A 23,667-nucleotide genomic window follows, 5' to 3' on the forward strand; every position below is an offset into this window, starting at 1 on the left:
ACATAACTTGAAAATAATCGAATATACAACTTCTTTATCAAAGGCATTGAAAAACAGGAAAGATTTATTGCTGCTCGACGTTTCGGAGTCATTGTGACTCCATTATCAAGAGACTTGTTAAATAGCATGCAAATCAGGAAAAGCTACAAAATAAGCATACAATGGAGTCGCAATCACCCCGAAACGTCGAGCAGCAATAAATCTTTCTTGGTTTTTCAGATGCCTTTGCTTCAGCAAATCCCTGCTGATCAAATCTTGATCAAAGAGTCGTACTAAATAACATGCTATCGTTTCAGTAAAAACAAAATAAGTGCTTGAAATATAAAAGCCTACCCACCCACCCCACCTCCCATTTCGCACGGCTCACCTCTTGAACTCGCTCTAAATTTGTGACGCGAACTGGTTTGAATTCCTCGTGTTAGGAGTACAACCTGGAAAGTAACCTGAAATCATGCCCTCCCTCCCTACTACTAAGCGGGGTTCTTTTTTCCCTCTTTCGTCTTTGCAAGGGAAAAAAAATGCCTGATCGCAGGTTACCTGGAAAGTTATAGCGTGTAGTACCAGTCAAGCAGAACCCTTTAAACAGAACCCTTTAATAAGACCCTTCTCGACCCTTTCGATATTCTCATACATTTCATTTACACCAGAAATTCGCCAGTGTTCAGGCACACGAAGCCTCGAACGAAGGAATAATTACAAAGTTAAAAAAATTACTAGAACTAATAAAGAAATAACAAAAAAACACCAGTAAAAATATAAAATAAAAAAACTTAAAAATATTTGTTTACTAAAAATGGATTTGTGCAAAAAAAACCTCACTAGAACTAAACGCAACGAAAAGAAAAGAAAAAGAAAAAACGAAAAAGAAAACGGGAAATGAACTAAAAAAAAAGAAAAAAAAGAGAAGGACGGCCGAACACGAGCTGGGACAAAATTCAGAAAAAATCCACTCGCGGAACCAAAGAGAGAGCGGGGAGACCAACAAACACTCCAACCCCAACAAAAGACCCACACCCGAAAGCAAAAGACCCCAATGCAAGCACCCAAAAACCTGAAAAAAAGAACAGCCCCCCCAACAACCAGCAAAAAAGCCCCCCCATTTTATATAATTTATTTTTTATTTGTTTTTGTTTGTTTTGTGTTTTTTATTTGAATTGTTTTGAATGGTTTATAAATGTTAAGAATGGTTGTAAAGTATTGTTATTGGTTGGGTTGGGGGGGAATTAAAAGTTTGATGACCCAACGTAAACCGCTTGTGTGGGCTCCCTGTGCTCGAGCCTGCGTTCAGTAGGTACAGTTGTAATTATTGCGCAAGAACAGACTGGAGCCGAGTAAGGAAAATCACTTTGCATTTCTCCATTGCGTAAGGAAGAGACAGTTGTCGTACATTACGGTTTGTATCTTCTATCGCCCTTCGGTGTAGTATATCTACTGATCTTCGTTATGGATGATCCTGCACTCTTGGGTGAGTAGAAATTACATATATTATACATATATTTTCTCGTTAAAATCTATTGAGGTCAATGTAATGTAGCCAAATTTTCGATCAGTGACCATCCACAACGTAGCACATGAACAAACTGTTCAAAGCTTAAGCTTATGTATTTTTCTAGGCTTGCCAATTGTGTTTTTTATACAAATGATTGTATTCTAGGAGGGATTTTGAGTTATTTTGACTCCTTATAAGTATGTTTTGCGATGATTTTGTTGGAAAATAATCTGCAGGATAAACTAAATAATCAATTATGACGTAACAATTATTTTGCAGCTACAACAAATTTTTATTTGATAAATGCCTTTTATTTGAGAATGCCCATTATACAAAGGCAACTTAATATTTCAATTTATGACTGTGCAGTTTATGTGTAAATGTGTTCAATAAAATGTCTGATTCACACTCAAACATTTTCAAAAAGACATCACTGAGTCACTAATCAGTCTCTGATTCACGCCAATGGGGAAGAACTGTACCCTCAGCCAATTCTGATCGTTAACAATTATAACTCTGTTTGTGGAATCTTTGTTGATAGGCACTTCACGCAAAATATATGTGTAATTTTATACCTGCCAGTTTTGAAGACTGGTACCCTTCATTCCAATTATGTAATGCCTACAAGATTTTTATCGGTTGACAGTTTGTGAAAGATGAAGTCCTGAGTCAACTATGAAAGTAGATAGAAACTGCAAGTGGGAACTCAAATTGTAAAATAGTATCCTAAGTTAACTTACCCAGTGGCTGATTAATTAAACTGATTTACTGAAGGTTTCGTTTGGCCGTAATGCTCAATTTAACTGTATGTGTCCTCTGAGGACCTTCCCACAAATTATCAGTAGTAGGAGGGTAGCAAAGGGTTAATGCGTGTCACGTGAAAAGGGCAAAAATTACATCGCGACCCATGAAAATAGGGCAAAAATTAAACTGTGACTTGTGAAAATGGCTAGAAAAGACACGTGATCTGTGAATTCTGCTGTTTTAAATATATGTGACACGTGAATTTGGTCAACCCTTTCTCTTACAAAAGGGCATTTAGGCGCTCTTTGGAAGCGCGGTCGTTGAACCACTTGTGACGTCATCAGTTAGCACGTCAGTGAAATTTTGGGATAAGTTTATGATAGAGCTTGGATTGACCTTTCTACAGAACTGTTCATTTTGAATATCGCTTGCATTCTGACAGAGCCAATCAAAGAAAAACATGATCCGTTTTTGGTGCAAAATCGTTGCTTAAACAAGCCAATACACCTGTAATTGATCGAGGTCCCTTTTTCAGATCCCCTACACCTCTAGTGGCCGCTAACAAGAACCATTCTCGTAAGCGGCCAGCTCCAGTTACGGACACTTTTTTCGCGTCCCAAGGGTGTCCGCTATCGAGAACTTTGACCGTAGCACCAAAAATTCAGTTTCACAGTTAAAAAACATGTTTTGTGGGGAAAATTTGCAAATGAAAGGGTTAATATTTGTGCGTGAAACGGGCTGACAATTCCCCCTTTGCTACCCTCTAGTAGGTGTCTGTTTAGCCCAATCAGATTGCAAGTTTATCAATAATCAGCCACTTGTTTATGAGGCTAAAAGATAAAAATGTGTGGCATCTTGATCATTATTTCAAACTATCTTACTATCAATGTGATGTTTATTTTTAGCACTTGTTCCACACACTGTGGAGGACCCTGACTCAGCAGCCACTAGGCAGCTTGTAAACCCTGAGCGCGTCCACAGACATGAAGATCCTTATGACTTGGTTGTGTTAGCTCAAGAAGTTCAGAAGGCTGATCAGTTTGTCCGATGTGCTGCTAGTAATAAACTCATACTGATTGCAGAACAGATTCGACACCTGCAAGAACAAGTAAGCTTTGAGTGAGCTTTTTCTTGTTAAAAAGATTGGTTAAAAACCCTAACTATTTTTTAATAATTAAGAGAAATTTATTGGTGACATATCAAGTTGTAGCCTAAGTTTTAGCTGTCTACCCCTGAATTTCAGCTAAAAAGTCAACCAATCAATTTCACTAGCCAGTTTTTGACAGTGGCAAATCTCATTGACATAAGGCTTTAGTGGCTATTTGAATCAGGCATCTTTCTCAGGAGTAGGTGACCAGAAAAGACAGTTTAAATTCAGGCTTATGAGACATTTCTTTCAGGGTTTTCAATAAGGGCCGGTGGCCGGCAAAATTCACCGGCTACTTCATGTGATTTCGCCACCTACTTTTCCAGTACTTTGACTGAGAACTTAACTCAAATTTTACAGACAGCAAATACACTAAAACAGTCATACAGTTTATTTCATTCAAAACCACAGGCAGACCAAGCGATGGCCTCGTTTATAATTTGCAACCGTCTTCTCGGTTTGACTCAAACGATCAAAAACAATACCCCATAAATCGCTGAATTTGAGATCTTTTGTTCCTAAATTACGATAAACTATAAGCCAGATAAATAAAGATCACTTACCTAATGTTGATTGTGGGTTATTGTAAGATTTGGTGAGGTTTGGGGACGATTGATTTCTCACTGGCCGCTGACGCCCCCTACTAATACCAGAGGAATTAATCGTCCCAAAACCTCACCAAATCTCACAATAACCCACAATCAACATTAGATACCGGTAAGTGATCTTTATTTATCTGACTTACGGTTTATTGTAATTTAGGAACAAAAGATCTCAAATTCAGCCATTTATGGGGTATTGTTAAATACCCCATAAAAAAAGTTAAAAAGAATGACTTTTTGGCTGTCACTCTACAGCCTTCTTATGACTTGGTCACTCTTTTATTTAAGAATAACAATTAAAAAATAATAATACCAGTACCGGATGTGAATGTCACACTTCCTTTCAGATTTTGGTTGTTACGTGGATTGATTTTGCTCACTCAATCAAATCAAGTCATTCTGTCAAAAGCTAAATATCATTATTACGTGATTTTCAGGCCAGGAAAGTATTAGAGGAGACCAAACGAGATGCTGAACTCCACCATGCTGCTTGCAACTTCAAGAAAAGACCAGGCCAGATGTATTACTTGTACAAAAGACAAAATGGAACTACATACTTCTCTATGCTTTCACCAAAGGTAGCAAGGCTTAAGTTTATAAATGCTGAAATGGCATCAAAGTTATGTTCTTTCCATGCCAACCTATTGTGATTTTAATGAATGATCATTTGCTTGTATTCAAGTTTCTTTGTATTGAAATACATTTCAATACCTACTATCCTAAATTGTCATCACTTTGTTTCGGGTTCTTGTCATTTTGTTGAGTATTGTTCGACAAAGTGGAACCAGTACTGTTGGGTGTCCTGTGTTCTAGGTACATTTTGAAGCAGGTCCTTCTAAACCACAGAGGGTATTGGAAATTCCAGAGGGATGGGGTCAAAGCATTCTCATCCCAAGAGCTGCTTCTACCTCTTAGCCGGCAGAGACTTTGCATGAGAAACAAGTGGCTCTGGGGACACATGATTTGATTGGCTTGATTTTAAAAAAGGGAGTTTCAAATCTAGCCAAATTAAATCAACTGTTTCAAACTTTCTTATTACAAAGGGAGTTATAGAACAATTCTTTTGATTGGCTGTTCCTTTCATTAAAATCTAGCCAATCAACTCGTGTCCCCAGAGCCACTCGCTTCACTGGCTAAGAGGGACAAGCGGCTCTATGGACAAGACAAGGGTCAAAGGCCCAGGAAATTCCTGAGGGGAGGCAGATGGACATTCCAATTTTTTTTCCAGATGGTTTCCAGATACTTACTGTGGTTCCCTCATATTCATATATTGAGTTTCTTCAACAGGAATGGGGTCCAAGCTGTCCTCATGAGGCCTTGGGAGCTTATCGGCTTGAAGCTGACATGTCTTGGACTAAAGCTGAAGATGTCGAACGACGCAGCAAGGACATTGCTTTGGTAGACCAGCTGCTCTCAGCAGAGGTCCCAGCAATTGAATATGTTTTACCTCCACACAAGAGCAATGGATTTTCTGCAAAGGCAGCCCTTAAACACAAGACTGTGATTGAAGACATAAGTGACCAAGCACACCCAATTGTTGAAGAGCCAAAGTAAACGGGAAACTCAATACTGGATAATTTTTTATTGAGTTAGAATTCAGACATTCAGTTTATTACAAGCCGCGTTTTAAAATAATAGCAATGAAAGAGGATCAGATAGACAATTTGGGATTGGACACCTGTCTGAACCCCATGTTTTTAGAATGCAAACAAAGGACTTCATATGTCCTGTAGTCTAAAAACAGCATAAGCAAAATTAATAACAAAGCAAGTGATTTGAGGCGAACATTTACCATGTACACTGTAGTTCTACTCAGTATGGCATTGGCCAGTGAGACCAATAAGAAACCCTCAACTTTACAATGCCAGACCAAGTCCAGCATTTGCTCACGTACATCAGGGGAACTTGACAAGATTGATATTGATGCCCTAAAGGAAGAGAGAAAGAAAGTTTTAAATATGTGTTATTATTTGTGTAGTAATTACTTCAGCCTTATAGCTGTGGTGCTCTCATTGTATCCTCCTTTAAAAAACTATTTTTTAGTTTATTTATTTTCTATTATTTTAGCTATTGATTATGTAAATTAATCCTTAAGACCAGCATCAGAGAGATAGCTAAAACAGAAATAGTGAACTGACTTAAGCTATGCTCAGGTAGAAACAGCAGTACTAAACCGTACCAAGATAAACCCCAATAAGATATAACAGAGGTTTGACTATCAAAAAATTTAAGTGGTTCAATTTTATTTTTTAAGGGTGCACTGCATGATGTCACAATGTGGAATTATATTTTAAAATAAAGATTTAAGATCGTATTTTAAATTTCTGCCTTGAATGATGTATTGAACACTCAGGGCCGTAACCTAGCAGGGGGAGGGGGGTGCAGTTGCCTCCGCCAGGAAAACATAATTTTTAGCATAAGTGTTTGATTTTGCTGGGCTATTTCTTGTAGCTATATTGGAGTTTGCATTTGCAGCAAAGATAAGTGGAGTTGCCCCCGCAGACAAAAATTCCTAGGTACAGCCATGACACTAATAATATTTCATTGCAATATTAACCAACTTTGGAACATCTTATTCAGTTACATTAATTTTTTGGTCATTTTCCTGCAATCTAGGAAATCAATTTCCATAACATTTAAAGTAAAATTACAAATTTATATCCATGCTTTCAGAAAATTAATGAAAACTTAAGATAGCACAAAGCCATATCAATGTTATGTGAAAACAATGAAAAATGCGCGAGGGGAGGTGGTAACTAAGGAAAGCTTCATACAGGGAGAAAAAGTTACCTTTGCGCCTACCTACTTTAGAAAACAGTGCCCCGTTCACATACCTGTGGTAGATAGGCTATATCCCTTTTGTAAACCTTTGACTTGAATAACCCCTTAAAATACTTTGATGAGTCTGTCATTAAATGCGTCTGTTTAAGGTTGACCCTGTTGTATACTGCAAACGTAAAATCCCTACTCTTTTATATACCTCCAGTCTGAAAACATGTAATAACCCTTTCGGGCTGACCCTACCTGCATCGACCACTATTGTAGGAAGTGATCCTGCCTACACCCCAATAAAGAAACATAACTATAATTTTGCTTTAGAGGATGCTTTAAAGGATGCTGACCTTATCTATATTGTGAAAAATCGTCGGAAAGCTTTGTGGTGCAAGAAGTTGTACTATCAACTATTGAACCTAACTTCTTGCCCCAAATTTCGTCTTTCTTTGGACCAACAAGCGACTGACCAGAAGTTAAATACGCCAATAAAGCAAAATAACCCAAACAAAGAGCGCATTACTAACTTAGCAATACAAAGCAGTCGTTAGCGTTGCACGCTTCCTTTGTTTTGCGTTTGTTTGTTACGTAAGTGATGCGCGCGCTCTCTTTGTTTTGTGTTTCTTTGTTACGTTGGTGATGCGCGCTCTCTTTGTTTTGTGTTTGTTTGTTACTTTAGTGATAAGCGCTCTCTTTTGTGTTTGTTTGTTACGTTAGTGACGCGCGCTCTCCTCGTTTTGTGTTTGTTTGTTACGTTGGCGACGCGCGCTCTCCTTATTTTGTGTTAGTTTGTTACGTTGGTGATGCGCGCTCTCCTTGTTTTGTTGTTTGTTACGTTGGTGACGCGCGCTCTCCTCTTTTTGTGTTTGTTTGTTACGTTGGTGATGCGCTCTCTCCTTGTTTTGTGATTGTTTGATACGTTGGTGACGCGTGCTCTCCCGTTATTTTGTGTTTGCTTGTTACGTTAGCGAAGCGCGCTCTCCTTGTTTTGTGTTTCTCTGTTACGTAAGTGATGCGCTCTCTCTTTGTTTTGTGTTTTTTGTTACGTTAGTAATGCGCGCTCTCTTTGTTTTGCATTCATTTGTTACTTTAGTTATGCGCGCTCTCCTTGTTTTGTGTTTCTTTGTTGCGTTAGTGATGCGCGCTCTCTTTGTTTTGTGTTTGTTTGTTACGTTAGTAATGCGCGCTCTCTTTGTTTTGCATTCGTTTGTTACTTAAGTAATGCGCGCTCTCGTTGTTTTGTGTTTGTTTATTACGTTAGTAGTGCGTTTTTTTTTTTTTTTTTTTTTTTTTTTTTTTTTCGCTCTCTTTGTTTTGTGTTTGTTTATTACGTTAGTGATGCGCGCTCTCTTTGTTTTGTTTTTATTTGTTACGTTAGTGATGCGCGCTCTTCTTGTTTTGTGTTTGTTTGTTACGTTAGTGATGGGCGCTTTACCTGTTTTGTGTTTGTTTGTTACGTTAGTGATGCGCGCTCTACTTGTTTTGTTTGTTTGTTACTTTACTGATGCGCGTTCTCCTTGTTTTGTGTTTGTTTGTTACGTTAGTGATGCGCGCTCTACTTGTTTTGTGTTTGTTTGTTACGTTAGTAATGCGCGCTCTCTTTGTTTTGTAATTGTTTGTTACGTTAGTGATGCTCGCTCTCCTTGTTTTGTGTTTTTTTTTTGTTACGTTAGTGATGCGTGCTCTCCTTGTTTTGTGTTTGTTTGTTACGTTAGTAATGCTTGCTCTCTTCGTTTTGTAATTGTTTGTTACGTTAGTGATGCGCGCTTTCTTTGTTTTGTAATTGTTTGTTACGTTAGTAATGCGCGCTTTCTTTGTTTTGTGTTTGTTTTTATAGGTAATCGCATGGGGTCGAGTAAAATTAAGGATTAATATCACTTGTGTTTTCAGAAGTTGTAGAAATTGCCATCGTCGCTTCGCGACTCTGGCAATTTCTACAACTTCTGAAAACACAAGTGATATTAATCCGTAATTTTACGAGGAAACGTGTGATTACTTGTTTATGACATAGAAGGCAAAATTTTCTGAAAATTGTTGATGCTATAAAAATGACTTCTGTGCAGCGGGAAGCTTAATTTGGCTTGCGAAACGAAAACGTTCCTCATAATCGAGCAAATCTTGACGTTCGGAAGAGAATAAGGCTGACAGTTGTATGCAATGAAAGGTACGAAATTCGTGAAAAAGTAAAAAAGCTTTTAACGACTGAACAAGCGAACACTCAATATAAACGTAAGCTTAATTTTATTCACCTGTTTGCACGTTTTGGAGCTTTCCCACGAGCGGCCTCACATGTCAGTCCTCGACTTAGATAACAGCAAACGACGACCCCAAACAAACTTGTAGAAGTAATTTGTCCAATAAATGTGACCTTCTTTCACAGAACAAACTATATATGTCCTCCTTTACATCCTGGGTTGCCTGTGATGAGTCTTAGCGATGACAAAAGTGAAACAGAGATGTCAGTTGCCGTCCGCTACGAATGAATTTGAATCGTCGCACACTCGCAAGTGTCTGATGCAATTTCTGTACCGTTTTCAACTGTAATAATCTTCTGTGTCAAATTTCGGATCTTCGTTTCAAGTAATCACCCCATTTCCATACCATTTTCATCACATATCTGCGGAAACTGAAGTCAAATTTCAAAAAGATCGATGTACAAGCGAGCGCTGTGTTTGAAAATTCTGCTCAAAATCCCGCCGTCTTGAAGCCAACGAAGTGCAGCGCGCTCAGCCAATCAGAACAAGCAGTTTTCCTGTTTGTCCAATCAGGATCAAGTAATTTTGCCCGGGGCAATTACCAAAATTAAGGAAAAATGCCCTCTGTCTCAGCCAATCACCATTCAGTAATTTTGCCCTCTATGTTATAAGGTACGTTAGTGATGCGCGCTCTTTTTGTTTTGTAATTGTTTGGTACGTTAGTGATGCGCGCTCTGCTTGTTTTGGGTTTGCCTGTTACGTTAGTGATGCACGCTCTCTCTGTTTTGTAATTGTTTGTTACGTTAGTGATGCGCACTCTTCCTTTTTTTGTGTTTGCTTGTTACGTTAGTGATGCGCGCTCTCTTTGTTTTGTGTTTGTTTGTTATGTTAGTGATGCGTGCTCTCCTTGTTTTGTGCTTGTTTGTTACGTTAGTGATTCGCGCTCTCTTTGTTTTGTGTTTGTTTGTTACGTTAGTGATGAGTGCTGTTCTTGTTTTGTGTTTGCTTGTTACGTTAGTGATGCGTGCTCTCCTTGTTTTGTGTTTGTTTGTTACGTTAGTGATGCGCGCTCTCTTTTATTGTGTTTGTTCGTTACGTTAGTAATGCGCTCTCTCTTTGTTTTGTGTTTTTTTGTTACATTAGTGATGCATGCTCTCCTTGTTTTGTGTTTGTTTGTTACGTTAGTGATGCACGCTCTGTTTGTTTGTTTGTTTGTTACGTAAGTGATGCCCGCTCTGTTTGTTTTGTGTTTGTTTGTTACGTTAGTGATGCTCGCTCTGTTTGTTTTGTATTTGTTTGTTACGTTAGTAATGCGCGCTCTCTTTGTTTTGTGTTTGTTTGTTTGTTACGGTAGTGATGCCCGCTCTGTTTGTTTTGTGTTTTTTGTTACGTTAGTGTTGAGCGTGCTGTTTGTTTTGTGTTTGTTTGTTACGTTGGTAATGCGCGCTGTTTGTTTTGTGTTTGTTTGTTACGTTAGTAATGCGCGCTCTCTTTGTTTTGTGTTTGTTTGTTTGTTACGTTAGTGATGCCCGCTCTCTTTGTTTTGTGTTTGTTTGTTACGTTAGTAATGCGCTCTGCAGCTGTTTGTTTGTTACGTTAGTAATGCGCGCTGTTTGTTTTGTGTTTGTTTGTTACGTTAGTTATGCGCGCTCTCTTTGTTTACCGTTCCCAAATTCGCAAGTAGCCAATCAGAAGCGCGATCTACTGTCCTGATATCCTACGATATCAAGTCACTGACCTGATATGCCACCATATCACGGTTACTTTGAATTAAAGTAGTGTTTACGTACGATGAATTGAAAAGAGGTTTTACCAATAAAACAGAAACTAGTATTTTTAATTAGCTGGTGTTTACCGGTCATAAAACGAGAAAAACTTTCCCGCCAAAACTAAACTTGAGCGCGCTCGCCAATTGCGCGATGTCTGCCGACGAGTACGAAAACATTCACACTGAAACAATGGAGTCGGAGTTTCCAAATTTTTCGCTAAATTTGGATTTTGAAAATTTAGGGAATGAAACTCCAAACAAACGAGTAAAAATATGTGAGAAGACGACTTGATAAAAGTGTTGAAGACCAAAAAAGTATCAATACAAGCAGGTCAACACATTTTGTACTACGTGTCTGGCAAGCATGGCTTCAACTGAGCGAATAATATCACCGGAGTTTTGGCTGAATTTGGGTACGGTAAATACCTAATAGTACCTTTTTGTTACGCTTCAGCGGCATATCAGGTTGTTTGTTATGTTAGTTATGCGCGCTCTCTTTGTTTTGTGTTTGTTTTAGGGTGTTAGTTATGCGCGCTCTCTTTGTTTTGTGTTTGTTTCTTTGTTACGTAACATTACTCGGACCGTGCAACCTCTCTATATTTGTGCAGCGTTGTTTTCACAAGTTAAGTTATCTTTAGCTAAGCCTTTTCTGCAAAAATTACTGCTTAAGCTACTACTTTGCGAGGAAAATTGAAATTGTCGCTTGAAATGCTTCTACTAAAGATTACTCCGAAAAAGTTTCCTTCCATGTATCCGCTAACTTCCAAGGTGGACGAGGTACAGTAGTTACACTTACACGACAACAGTCTTTTACGAAATCGCTTGTGATTGGTTATCCGAAACCAATTCGCGGGAAAATCTTATCTAAAAATAACTTTAGTTATGAAAACGCCGTTTCACAAACGCAGTATGGAAGTTGCACGCTCCGGGTGATGGGCCCCTGACCAGCGAGAGTGCGTTTAATAGACCTGCTTATAATCCCCGGTCTCTCTTAAGTTTCTCGGCAGTAATACCAGGTAAGAGGGATAAGCGAAAATGTTGGCTTTTTTCTTGTGGAAATAAGCACGCGGAACGTTTACGTGTGTAGCACATGTAAACGAGGTTAGTTGTATTTTCAGCACAGTTTGTGCAGTACACCTTTGTGTTCATTTACATGCGATAAATTTCACCTGTGCACATATCTCTCCCAAAAGATTAAACAAATTCAGCAAATCACAGATGAAATCAAAAATCATAAGGGTTTTTTAAAATCCCACGCAATGGTTTCCCGCTTCATTGCACAAGCTGCAGCGTACACGGATTTGATTGGTTTAGAGAGAAGCTTATAAACCCTCAGGTGAATATTCATTATGTAACCGCCCAATTTCGCCACTTTCCGAGCGACTACCTGGGAATCACTGCAAGAAACATGGCGGCACCAAAGTGAGTTGAAATTTTTGCTTCTTTTTCAAAAAATCGCATCGAAACGTTTCGAAATCGCGGCTTACCGCGTTCATTGTGAGCCCGTGGTGTTATGTAGCCGACATTCTTGTTCAAAATGGCGTTATTGCTCTGGCTGTGACCTCGGAGAGCGATCGAAAAAACCTTCAGGTTGCAAAATGTCTAGACATTTTCAAAGCTCTCACCGTATTTCTATGCTTTCTTCTCATTTGCATCGCAGGGCAGACATTGCATTGATCGGTTTGGCTGTAATGGTAAGTCGATTCAATTCTGTTAACGCTGTAGTCTTATCAATATATTTTATGAGTATAATACAGCACTCAAAAATGTCGACACTCTTACAGCACGCTAATTTTCCTGTTTGCTTTCAGGGTCAAAACCTGATCCTAAATATGAACGACCATGGATTTGTGGTAAGCTATCATTCCTTGCCGATATATGTAGTTTGTTGTTCGAATTTTGTAAAGATTCGACTTGACCTGGAATGACATCAATTCTTGAGCTCAATTAAATGTTTGTCTCAGTTTGTATTAGTTTTTATGCCACTATTTACTTATACAAAGAGAAGCATTGAATTTAAAACCCGAGATTTTTTTATTTATCCATATGAAACAAATTCTTGCTAAATGTCACAGTTGCTTCATCTGAATTTCACAATCTTCCACTGAACAGGGGGACAACAGAATTACAGCATGGGGCTTTTTGCATCACTGGTTAAAACATTCCTCTTTATTATTTCTTTCAATAAAGTTTTTCAACATATGTTAATGAGATGAACATGGCCCTGAGTATTTTGTGGTTTGTGTTAAAAGATGACTATGACTCAGGAAAAATATATTTAAAATATATTAGCCAATCAGATCACAACATTAGATGAGCCACTTTCAAACCATTGTTTTCATTCAATTAAGTCCAATATATTTTCCTGTTTTTAAACATTCAATTTTCCATATTAAAAAAATTATTGACTTTCTCTTGTTGCTCTAACTTGCTTTGTAACTTGAGATGTTTAACTATTTAACTCTCTTTAGAAGTTGTAGTATTATATCAAGACCTCAGTCAATGTTATCAGTGTTTGATTTTGGTAAATAGTTTTCTGACAGAGGTCTGCATAATTTGTATTAGTATATAATAAAACAGTGGATAATGTTGTTGGCACGTTCTGATTGGCTACTCAAACTCTGGATATCCTTTGTTAATATTCAACAAATGCGCCCATTGTCCATATATGGTCACAATGTTATTGTTTTCTGTCATCCGTACACAACAGATATCCTGCGATATATGTAGGTTGCCAAGATCTGTTCAAAGTCTTGCAAGTTAGATTGACTAAAGTACACCAGAATTTCCAGCATATTGTGACTTAATTTTGTCTGTCTTTTGTTGTGATTACTCAGATTTTTTTAACAAAAAAACATGAAATAATGTCAGTCACTTTTTTGTATTGAACATCTGTACTTAGTTAATGTCACACTGTTTGTAGGTATGTGCTTTCAACAGAACAGTTGAGAAGGTGGACAAGTTTTTAGCAAATGAGGCAAAGGGTAACAAAATATTGTTTTCTTAATAGCGCACCAGTTTATATACAGTTGAACCTCTCTTTACTGACACCTCTATAATACAGACACTTGCCTGTTATGGATTATTAGTTAAAACTCGTATTAACCCCACCTCTGTAATTCAGACACCTCCAGAGACTCCTCTCTAGCTCTTTGGTGTTCGTATTATAAGGTTCTACTGTATTATACAAGTCAATATTTCCTTTTTTTAGAACTATTAATGATAACATCTGCAGACAGTTAACTGTATAGTATCTAGAAACTCTGGTATATCCCTTTAGATCTATACATGCTGGAGAACTTTGAGCTATTGGTGCAAAGACATACATTCAAGGAACCGTTATATCAGGGGGTCAAAAGTTCCCATTTTCCTTGCTGTTCTTTCTCACTTTTCATACTTTTTTGTCTGATATCCTAGGTCTTACTAATTTTGTACCAGTAATTAGCAGAATATATTTCTTGTTCTCTTGCTTCTTACTAAGTGATGTAACCGTGTCAGAATTCCTGCTTCCTACTATTTTCAATCCCACTTCCCATATCATTTCTGCTGCTACCTTAGCCCTCCCTCTCCCCAACAGCCCCTGTTATTTCAACAGTTCCATTGATCTTACCCTATCCACATTCAGGGTACTACAGGCATGCACTACATATAGCTTAAGGAAATGCTGCCTTCTTTGTCTTGAATCGTCATTAAGTTTGATCTTCTAAAAGAAAGTCCGGATAGTTATCAACTTTGTTATCTCTGATCCCTTGAAAACTAAAGGTTCTTAAAATCTTAAAATACATTTTTGTTCCTTTCTCTGTTTTGTTACAGTACAAATTTGAAAAAGCATTGATGTAGAATGATAATAATGGACTGTTATTAATATATGGGAGGGAAAAACCAACAAAGTCATCAAAATAACTTTATATAATCATACACAGGGCTGCAAATGAATGGACATGTGTCTTACTAAGACACCATCTTGGTCGGACAAAACAAAATTTTTGTCAGACATCACCAAAAACAAAAGGTTGAATTTTATCCATTGTTGTGGTAAAATGATTAACGATCAAAAAAATTTTGTCCAGAAATCATGTCCGATCACAGTTGGGATTTTGTCGGACATGATCAAATTTTGGTCGGCCAGTGTCCGATGACTGACTGTTATTTACAGCCCTGCATACATAACTGAACATACCTGATAAACAGAATTTCTTTGATAAACATCTTGTTACTATTGCAAACATTAGATAAAAGCTGAGGCATTTGAAAAAGAAGCATATGACCGTTTGCTTTCTCCAGGTACAAAAATTATTGGTGCAAAGTCCATGAAGGAGATGGTAGCCACATTGAAAAAGCCACGACGTGTTATGATGTTGGTAAAAGCAGGTTCTGCTGTTGATGATTTCATTGAACAGTTGGTAAGTGTTAAGATACAAATAATTAACTGCGCTGCGCAATTCTTGCTCTGCACGTCCTTTTTTTTTTTTTTTTTCTCAGTGACCAGACTGATGCCCCCGCTCGGCCAGGCTGGGGTCACGCAAGGTTTAAAAGCTAGAAAACACTTACTAATGGGAAATTTTCAAATGCTTTGATCTTAATAAGCATGTTTAGCGTGAGATGTCCGATTTTGAAGCGTTTTATTCAAACAAAATTCTAAATTTTCATGCCTCGAAAGAAAAATATATTTCAGCGGGCCAGAATCTGTGAATAAATACCATTACGTCAAGGTGTAAAAGAATGTGCTGACATGACAAGTTTCACTTTCGATCGGCTAGAGCTCAAGTCACGTAATGTTTTAAAGCTACCTTTCAAATCTTTGCGAATCCTTTGGTCTTTACTAAACAAATTTATTGCAAAGTATTTCTCTTTTAAGAGTTATCTATTTTTTTTTTTGGGCCTGTGTCATTGAAAGGATTTTAGAGATAAAAAGAAAAATTCCGTTCACAAACATGCCCTGACTTGTACCGCTTACGTCATTCGGTATGCTAGGGGAATACCCTCTGTTCTAAAAACAGCTTCAGCATCCGCGCGTGGGAATTCGGCCAGAATTTGCATATAAGAAAAATTATTAATCGCGGCTAGAACAAGTCAACCATGAAAATGTCACACAAAGTTTGTCAGACGCTGCATTTTTACAACCGCCTATTGTAATACGAAAACCGAAACAGGGTCAAATGAATGTTGAACTGTTGAAGAGGTTCAAAAATAGTACTAACTTTATAGAAACTGCGAAACATTGTCACTGGGCCAGTTTTCAGTTTTATGTAAATAAGGAATACTGTCGAAATTCTCGCGGAAACTTATGTTCCTGGCGTGAAGCCAGACGTTCTTATGAATTGATCTTGCAGACCCAGGGGCAGTAGTTGTAAACTTTCGCCCCAAAAATCCCGTCGTCCCGATAAGCGATTTTTTGGTTTCACGGATCAGGATCGTGGGAATTAAATTTGGCCAGCATATAGCATTAGCATATAAGAAAAATATTTAATTGCGGATGGAACTAGTCAACCATGAAATGTCACGCAAGGTGTTTTCTTACCATCTTGTTTGTCAGTCGCAACATTGTTCGACGCAGGTAAAGGGGATAAGGGGAGGGGGGTGCTTTTTGTGTTCCCCCCACATTGCTCCCCTAAAGTGCTCGCGAGACCAGCGCAGTTGTAAGCTCTAAGAGCTCTTGTTATCATGGTAATTTACAAACTCTTGTGGTCCTCAAGCCACTGTTGTGTGGATGCATTGCACCAATTACAGACAGAAAAATCCAAAACAAATTCTGCAGAAACACAAGGATTAATTTTAAATGAAAACTAAAGCTGCAGATGAAGGAGGCATTCACACTGCTGTGCAGAAAAGTGAAACCCAATACATGGTTTAAGATTTAACTTAAAGCATCAAATTCAATATTCTTCAATGATTTGGATAGTTTTGATTTGATATGCCGTTTCTGTACTTTGTAAAATTTGACTTCTCTTTTGACAAAACTGTAATACAGATGTTAATTGCTTTTCTATATTAGTTCGTTGAGTATGTTTGTTTGGTTGTCGTTTAATTGACAGATCCCTCTGCTTGAAGCTGGCGACATAATCATAGATGGAGGCAACTCTGAATACAGGGATTCAATTGTGAGTACTAATTTTGATTAAACAGTGGAAAACTGTGAAATGAAGATTTTTTTTTATGATTTTTGTTTGAGTTTAAATTTTTCACTTTGTGTTAGGCCTGGTCCACACTAGCAACATAACAGCAAAGTCACGGAAAATGCAAAATCACTTCTTGTTGATGTTTTATGTCACCAGTGTGAACAACACGACATAACGACATAGCTGGAACTGATCATTTTTTATGTCATTTATGCCCATGTCATTATGTTTATAAGTTTGAACCAGGCCTTACTTTTCACCAGCTTAAGTTAAAATTCTTTATAAACATTTTTGAAAACAGAGACGCTGTAAGTACCTAGAATCCAAAGGACTGTTGTTTGTTGGAAGTGGAGTGAGCGGTGGTGAAGATGGTGCACGTTATGGCCCTTCTCTTATGCCAGGAGGATCTGATAAGGCTTGGTAAGTGGAAAAGAATTGAGCTTGATGACCTTTAACCTTGCTGACCCTGCAGCTTCATGGCTTTGAAAATTAATTTCTTTTAGCTTTTTTTAATAAGAAATTTTTAAGAATCAGTTGGTTTACTATTTATTATGAGAGTGTCTAGAGAGTCATGCAGCATGCACATTTCTTTTGGCTCTTCTTCCAGTACCTGCAAGCTGATTGCAGTTAGTGGTTCCAATTCTTGTAAACCACATGTGCTTACCATTTTCGTGACATTTTACCCCATGGATTTTAGAGCAAAACCGAGAATGCTTGCAGCTTTATATTGCTCATTATCCAAATCTATTTACAATAGAAGGATGCACATATATATTAAAACAACTGAGATCTACAGTATTATATGCTGAGATAAAATAAGATGACTTAAAAGATTATATGACGTTAACACCTTTAAGTGCCTAAAAATGTATAAAAGTGATAGGGGTACAAAGTTTGCATGCTTGAATTTATCCTGACATGCTTAATTTTTGACATCTGAAATGTATTATACATGTTCTTAGGTCAATATGGCTGTTGTCATGAAGTGACTGGTTTTTTTTTATAACCCTTAGGGAGCACATTAAGCCAATCTTTCAGTCAATAGCTGCCAAAGTTGGATCTGATCCATGCTGTGATTGGGTAAGTAATGTTTATTTCAAATGAAATCTTGCCTTTTAGTGTTTTTTAAAGACAACTCTATGTAGGGGTGTAACGATACATCGAACTATCGATGCATCGCGATTGGGAGTGTTCCGATAGCAATGCATCGATCGCAAATTCAACTACCGACAACAATCGCGATAGCTTCATTAACTATTGATAGTTACGATAGTTTTTCAAATGGTGTCCTGTAGTACTTTTTCCATGATTGAAAAATGCCTTTCTTGTTCTCTGTTGCGTTTCTCAACTTTCTGTTCGTTGTTTCAGAATCCATACTGTAAAGCAAGCCATAAAAGCAAACTCCACAGACGTCGCTCGTCTCAAGGGCCTTATCCGCGTTCAAAATGGTGGTTCGAATATTAACTCCACCTCCCCTCTTGGAGAAAGAAATGATTACAACGCTATAAAGTCACTAATTACACTACTATCGCAATAGTATCGCAATAGTGTCAATACTATCACAATAGTAATTCAACTATCCAACCCTCCAAGTTAAGACCAATTTAGTCGCCATGGCGACTAACATTTTTGAGCTGGTGACTTAATTGGAACCAAAGTCGCCAGCCTGGCGACTAAAATTGAGAAGAAGGATTGAAAGCATGAGCTTAATTTGACGACTAAAATTTTTCACTGGCGACCAAACTTGAGTAGGGCACTGTAGTGTCTCCTTTTTGTCTTTTCTTTAGGTTGGTGGAGATGGTGCTGGGCACTTTGTTAAGATGGTGCACAATGGCATTGAATATGGAGATATGCAGGTATAAGATCAAACAAACTAATTTGTTCTCATCATGTTATCTGGATGAAAAGGTTTAAAAGCTTTAGGTATACCATCAGTTCTTTCCTCACTGTCTCGCATACTGGTCAACAAAACTGATCTAAGTAGTATGCGCAAACTTTGTCTCATTTGAACCAGCTCTTGCAAGTCTCTTACATGTATAACTCAGTGTTAAAGCATCATAAAACCATTAGTCTGACCAGAATTCTTTTCCAAGTTGGTGAACATTTTTCTCATCATTCATTTTGTTTGGTTTTCAGTTGATCTGTGAAGCTTATCATCTCATGAAGAGCGCCCTTGGCATGTCCTCTGATGAAATGAGTCAGGTAGAAAATTCTAAATGTGTCACCAATGTTTTTAAGCTTTTTAAGGCCTTGATACTGCCCTGTAGTGACTAGCTCACAAACATAGTTCCACGAACAACTTGCAAAAACTCCAAGGATACAGTCCTTTGGCTTTGGTTGGTGTCCTACGCTAATCTGATGTACTAATGTCTTGTTTTTTTACCTAAAGGTGTTGACTGATTGGAACAAGGGAGAACTTGACTCATTTTTGATTGAAATTACAAAAGACATTCTTGCCTTCAAAGATTCTGATGGTGCTCCTCTTGTAGAAAAAATCAGAGATTCTGCTGGTCAGGTAAGAGGAATTTATTTTTACCAGTCACTTTTTTGCAGAGTATTGAGAAGACTTTTGGGAACTCAAAAACATTTACCATTCAATAGAAAACTATAGCTTGTAAAGTTATTCATTTTTGTTAAGGTAAAGAGGGGAAATCTGGTTATGTGCCTAGTGGCCCATCAGGCCGGAGCTTATCCCGGGTTCCATAGCAAGAAGGACTTGAAGTATTTCTACTCCCCCTGGATGGGATGCAAGTTCATCACAGGGTTACCCCCAGCATTAAATTCGCTGGTACCCATTTATACACATCAGTGAAGTAGAGTGCCTTGCCTAAGAACACAACGCAGTGTTTCAGCCAGGGCTCAAACACAGACTGCTTGATGTAGAGTCCGGCATGCTAACAGTTAGGCCTGACCATGCCTCCCATGAGGCACTCATTGGTCAGGAGTGCACTGATAATTTGTTTTTGTTTTTTTATATATTAGAAAGGAACTGGCAAATGGACAGCAATCTCAGCATTAGAATATGGAATGCCAGTTACTCTTATTGGTAAGTGACGTGATTAGCATACCACTGCACATTTGCCCTGATGCAGTCCTACTTTACCAAGACCAAGACTTGTTTACAACTTTCCAACAAACTCAAGTCATTGAGGGTGGCATGATAAATCTAATATTTGCCTTGAGTTCATTTTAAACAGACCTCGCCCATAAACTATGGCTACGAGTCAAATGATTTTCCTGTTCAGCCCATCCATTCAGTCAATAAGCTCACAACATAGAATAAGGGTGGTATAATTAAGTACACTTTACCATACGTGCCTGTCCAAAACCGAAAAACTTGTTCAAGCTGTGAAAGTTAAGATTCAAAGTGTTACAAGTCAAGGTTTACCATTTTGTACAATTGGGTCAGGTGGTGATACTTTTCAGTGAAATAGAATAAAGTGTTATTTTAGGAGTTGCAGACCAAATATGAGTCTCATTTGTGCTTCCAATATAGCTTCCTGTGTATTGCTAAGCTGTGTATTTAACTGTACCCCCACTCTGTAACACATCATTTTCTCCTTGCCCACCCCAGGTGAGTCTGTATTTGCTCGCTGCCTGTCTTCGCTTCAGACTGAGCGAGTGAGTGCCAGTAGCCAACTGAAAGGACCATCAACTTCAAAGTACACAGGAGACAAAAAGGAATTCATTGAACATATTAGAAAGGTAATGTTATTACAAAATGAGTCTAACTGTTTGACCTGACAGCTCTTGTTACTTTATGCACTGTTAGGCTCAATAACCAGCTACTTTTTGAGAAATGAGAGAGAGCGAGCATCAGAAATTAAGCCTAAAGCACTGTTTGACGCATTTGGATTGTTTCAACAGGCTCTGTATGCGTCAAAGATTGTGTCGTATGCCCAGGGCTTCATGTTGATGAGAGAAGCAGCCAAGGAGTTTAATTGGACTTTGAACTATGGTGGTATTGCACTCATGTGGAGAGGAGGGTGTATCATTAGAAGGTAAGTAAATTAAATGAAGCTGCAGGGTAGCATTCACTTCATTCACTTATGGATGTAATAAACATGGTCAAAAATTATGTATTTATTTACATTTCTTTCCTACTTGTATTGTCTATGCCGCTATCATTGTTTGTTTTTGTCGTTGTTGTTTACTTTTGTTGTTTTTAATGATGTTACCTTCATAATTATTGAGAATTTTTTTTGTAGTGTTTTCTTGGGCAACATCAAGGATGCATTTATCAAGAATCCCTCGCTCCAGAATCTGTTATTAGATGATTTCTTTAAAAATGCGATTCACAATTGTCAGGTAGGACCCAAAGAGTAAAATAAAATATATTGTGTATTAATTCTTGTTAAAAAAAGATTGAGATCTCAACGCTACAAATCTACAAATGATTTCATTCAGGATTCCTGGCGTAAAGTTGTGGCTGCCGCAGTGACTCTTGGGATACCTACCCCAGCATTCAGCACGGCTCTTGCATTCTACGATGGATACAGGTTAGACACTTGGTGGTGTTTTAACTTGAAGTTCAAATTGATATATTAATAATCATTAACACGACGAAAACAGTACGATTTCATAAGAGTCGCGTACATTAGAAAGGACAATGCTTTATACGGTCAAATGTGATTCTTGACCCCGTAGCGGACTTAGGTTTGTCAAATTTATCGTTTTTGTACTGTTGTGAAACTGTTACAAACCGTCCCGTACAAAAACCCCGTATTTACAGAGTTCCCGCGCTGACATTTACGCAGACAAACCAGCACAGGAAGTGACCATAAAAAATAATTAGGCGTGTTTAGTTTCCTCCTACTCCCATCACCCTAGTCTGCACAGACAGTGAGTAGTAAATTCCTTCAATTCTGTTTGCAGGTCAGCTCGCCTTCCTGCCAATCTTATTCAGGTAAGTGTCACGCATCATTGAATGCATTTCATTTCGTGAGAATCTGTTCGACTACATGATAGTGATTCTGCAAATGTATCTTTTCAGTGAGAAAGTGGTTCCAAAAAAACCAGTTTTAATTAAGGGATTTGTTAAGTCTAGACTGCGACAAAAGGTTTTTTAAAAGTACTTTTGTATAGCACAGAAGTGTTATTGTCTTCAATATTTATCTCAAAACTCTTTTTTTCCTTATTGTTCACCGCAGGCTCAGCGTGATTACTTTGGTGCCCATACCTACGAACTCCTGAGCAATCCCGGTCATTTTGTGCACACCAACTGGACTGGGCACGGAGGGTCCGTATCTTCCACCACATACCAGGCCTGAGCGACGAGGGACCTTGTCAACGGAGAATGAAAGAACGAATAGTGATTTTAATCAAGGCAGCGTTCATCCTAATCGTTTATGACCAGTGAAGCTTCACTCAGATTGTGATATGTATTTAAGGACATTTTAATCACGGTTATAAGTGTTAGAAGCAGTTTTAGAATGGTGAAGTGAATAACAAGTACTTTAATTCGTAGATAGGTAAAAGTATTGTAAAGCAACATTTACAGAGTAAAAGTATAAAACAAATCAATCTGTGTCTGTGGTGTAATACAGTGTTTTATACCTAGAACACAATCCTAATATGATAAACGTTAAACAAAACTAAAAAGACTAGAGAATTGGTTTTCTTAATAATGCAGACAGTAAAGCTCTCCAGCTTCCTTCGGGGGATACCGTATTTATTCGATTGAGCGACCAACCTCGAATAAGCATCCACCTTGAAGGTAGGAAAAGTTAATAAGCGCCCAGCCTCGAATAAACGGCCACCCTTTCCCCCTCCCCCAAAAAAATCTGAAGTGCACAAGAGGAGTATTCACTAATTGACCTAAGTGACAATGAGATTAAAATTGACTAAGAGACTTTCCCGCCAAAGACCGAGTTTCTTAGTATTTTACAGAAACTGTTAATGAACAGTTAAAATTCTGCTTTGGCATATCTTTACGTTTTGTTATTTATTGTTTTGTTGCAAAATATACTCACTACTTCTGAAAATGGTGCAAATTTAATAAGCGCCCAGCTTCGAATAAACGCCCACTTTAATGGTCCAAAAAATGTATAAAATAATAGCCCTGGGCAACCCTTGCCTTGCCAATGCTCAACGACTGCATTATCAATGAAAACCCATCCTCGGAGACCCAGGGGCAGTTATTGGGGGCGGGAGAAATTCTATACGGGCGAAAAAATAATCGGCGAAGAAAAGTCAAGAACGAAAAACTATTTTTTTCGTTCTTGACTTTTCTTCGCCCGTATAGACTTTCTCCCGCCACCACTAACTGCCCCTGGGTCTCCGAGGATGATGAAAGCCATACACCTCTCTGGAAACTAATTTCATTCGCTCCCTGTTTCACACACTCCCATTGTTTGAAGGTCTAGGGTCATTGTTTCTGTTGTTTTATCATCCAATTCTGTTAAGCTCTCAATCTATTCAAAGCGTGAAAAAAACCATCGATATTAAATTCTAATAGTCTACCCTCCCCCTACCTGTCTCTTCCATAAATGTAAGCCACTACCTAATGCCTCTAAGTTACTGCTCTTCAGCGGAAGTTTAAAACTTTAATATCGGCTTCTGCGTGTTCCAATGATATATATCCAGAATTAGTAGAAACTCAGCTGTGTTCTATTGGAAATCCGCGAATCTGATTGGTTCTCCCACTGATTTCTATTCGCCGATAGAAAACAGTCGCGCGCTCGCGTAGCTCTTTAAGCGGTAAATTTTCTTGATTTTTGCCTTCAAAGTGTACAATATTGTAGGTATTGGACTGCAATCCTTTAGAGTTTCTACTAAAACAATTAGACTACTCGCCCTCGTTTTCTATGAGCGATAGTCAACTCGGCTGCG

The 23,667-nt window shown here is 38.1% G+C and overlaps 2 protein-coding genes across 2 annotated transcripts; both read left to right on the forward strand.

The window, feature by feature from the left end:
- The first annotated feature begins 1,328 nt into the window (after positions 1-1,328).
- Positions 1,329-6,303, forward strand: LOC144656521 (uncharacterized protein C1orf50 homolog). The gene is made up of 4 exons (XM_078516745.1): positions 1,329-1,465; positions 3,139-3,341; positions 4,420-4,560; positions 5,270-6,303. The coding sequence occupies exons 1-4, from the start codon at positions 1,444-1,446 to the stop codon at positions 5,534-5,536; spliced, it is 633 nt and encodes a 210-aa protein (XP_078372871.1). The 5' UTR covers positions 1,329-1,443; the 3' UTR covers positions 5,537-6,303.
- Positions 6,304-12,060: 5,757 nt separating this feature from the next.
- On the forward strand, positions 12,061-22,359 carry LOC144656183 (6-phosphogluconate dehydrogenase, decarboxylating-like). The gene is made up of 18 exons (XM_078516423.1): positions 12,061-12,139; positions 12,378-12,411; positions 12,529-12,570; positions 13,641-13,701; positions 15,002-15,120; positions 16,753-16,818; positions 17,138-17,256; positions 17,850-17,916; positions 18,624-18,692; positions 18,973-19,038; positions 19,226-19,351; positions 19,819-19,882; positions 20,411-20,541; positions 20,704-20,837; positions 21,045-21,144; positions 21,244-21,335; positions 21,712-21,742; positions 21,987-22,359. The coding sequence occupies exons 1-18, from the start codon at positions 12,126-12,128 to the stop codon at positions 22,104-22,106; spliced, it is 1,455 nt and encodes a 484-aa protein (XP_078372549.1). The 5' UTR covers positions 12,061-12,125; the 3' UTR covers positions 22,107-22,359.
- Positions 22,360-23,667: the final 1,308 nt, after the last annotated feature.

Source organism: Oculina patagonica, chromosome 6 (assembly GCF_052425735.1).
Source record: "Oculina patagonica isolate OP01 chromosome 6, crgOcupat, whole genome shotgun sequence".
In the NCBI taxonomy this organism is placed as follows: Eukaryota; Metazoa; Cnidaria; class Anthozoa; order Scleractinia; family Oculinidae; genus Oculina; species Oculina patagonica.

What these genes read in the sequence shown, in the direction of transcription:
- LOC144656521 (XM_078516745.1), top strand. Translation starts at nt 1,444, where the DNA reads ATGGATGATCCTGCACTCTTGG. An exon ending in GGATGATCCTGCACTCTTGG is followed by an intron (nt 1,466 to 3,138) that starts GTGAGTAGAAAT and finishes GTTTATTTTTAG; the next exon opens with CACTTGTTCCACACACTGTG. An exon ending in TCTCTATGCTTTCACCAAAG is followed by an intron (nt 4,561 to 5,269) that starts GTAGCAAGGCTT and finishes TTTCTTCAACAG; the next exon opens with GAATGGGGTCCAAGCTGTCC.
- LOC144656183 (XM_078516423.1), top strand. An exon ending in TCAGAGATTCTGCTGGTCAG is followed by an intron (nt 19,352 to 19,818) that starts GTAAGAGGAATT and finishes TTTATATATTAG; the next exon opens with AAAGGAACTGGCAAATGGAC. An exon ending in TCATTGAACATATTAGAAAG is followed by an intron (nt 20,542 to 20,703) that starts GTAATGTTATTA and finishes TTGTTTCAACAG; the next exon opens with GCTCTGTATGCGTCAAAGAT.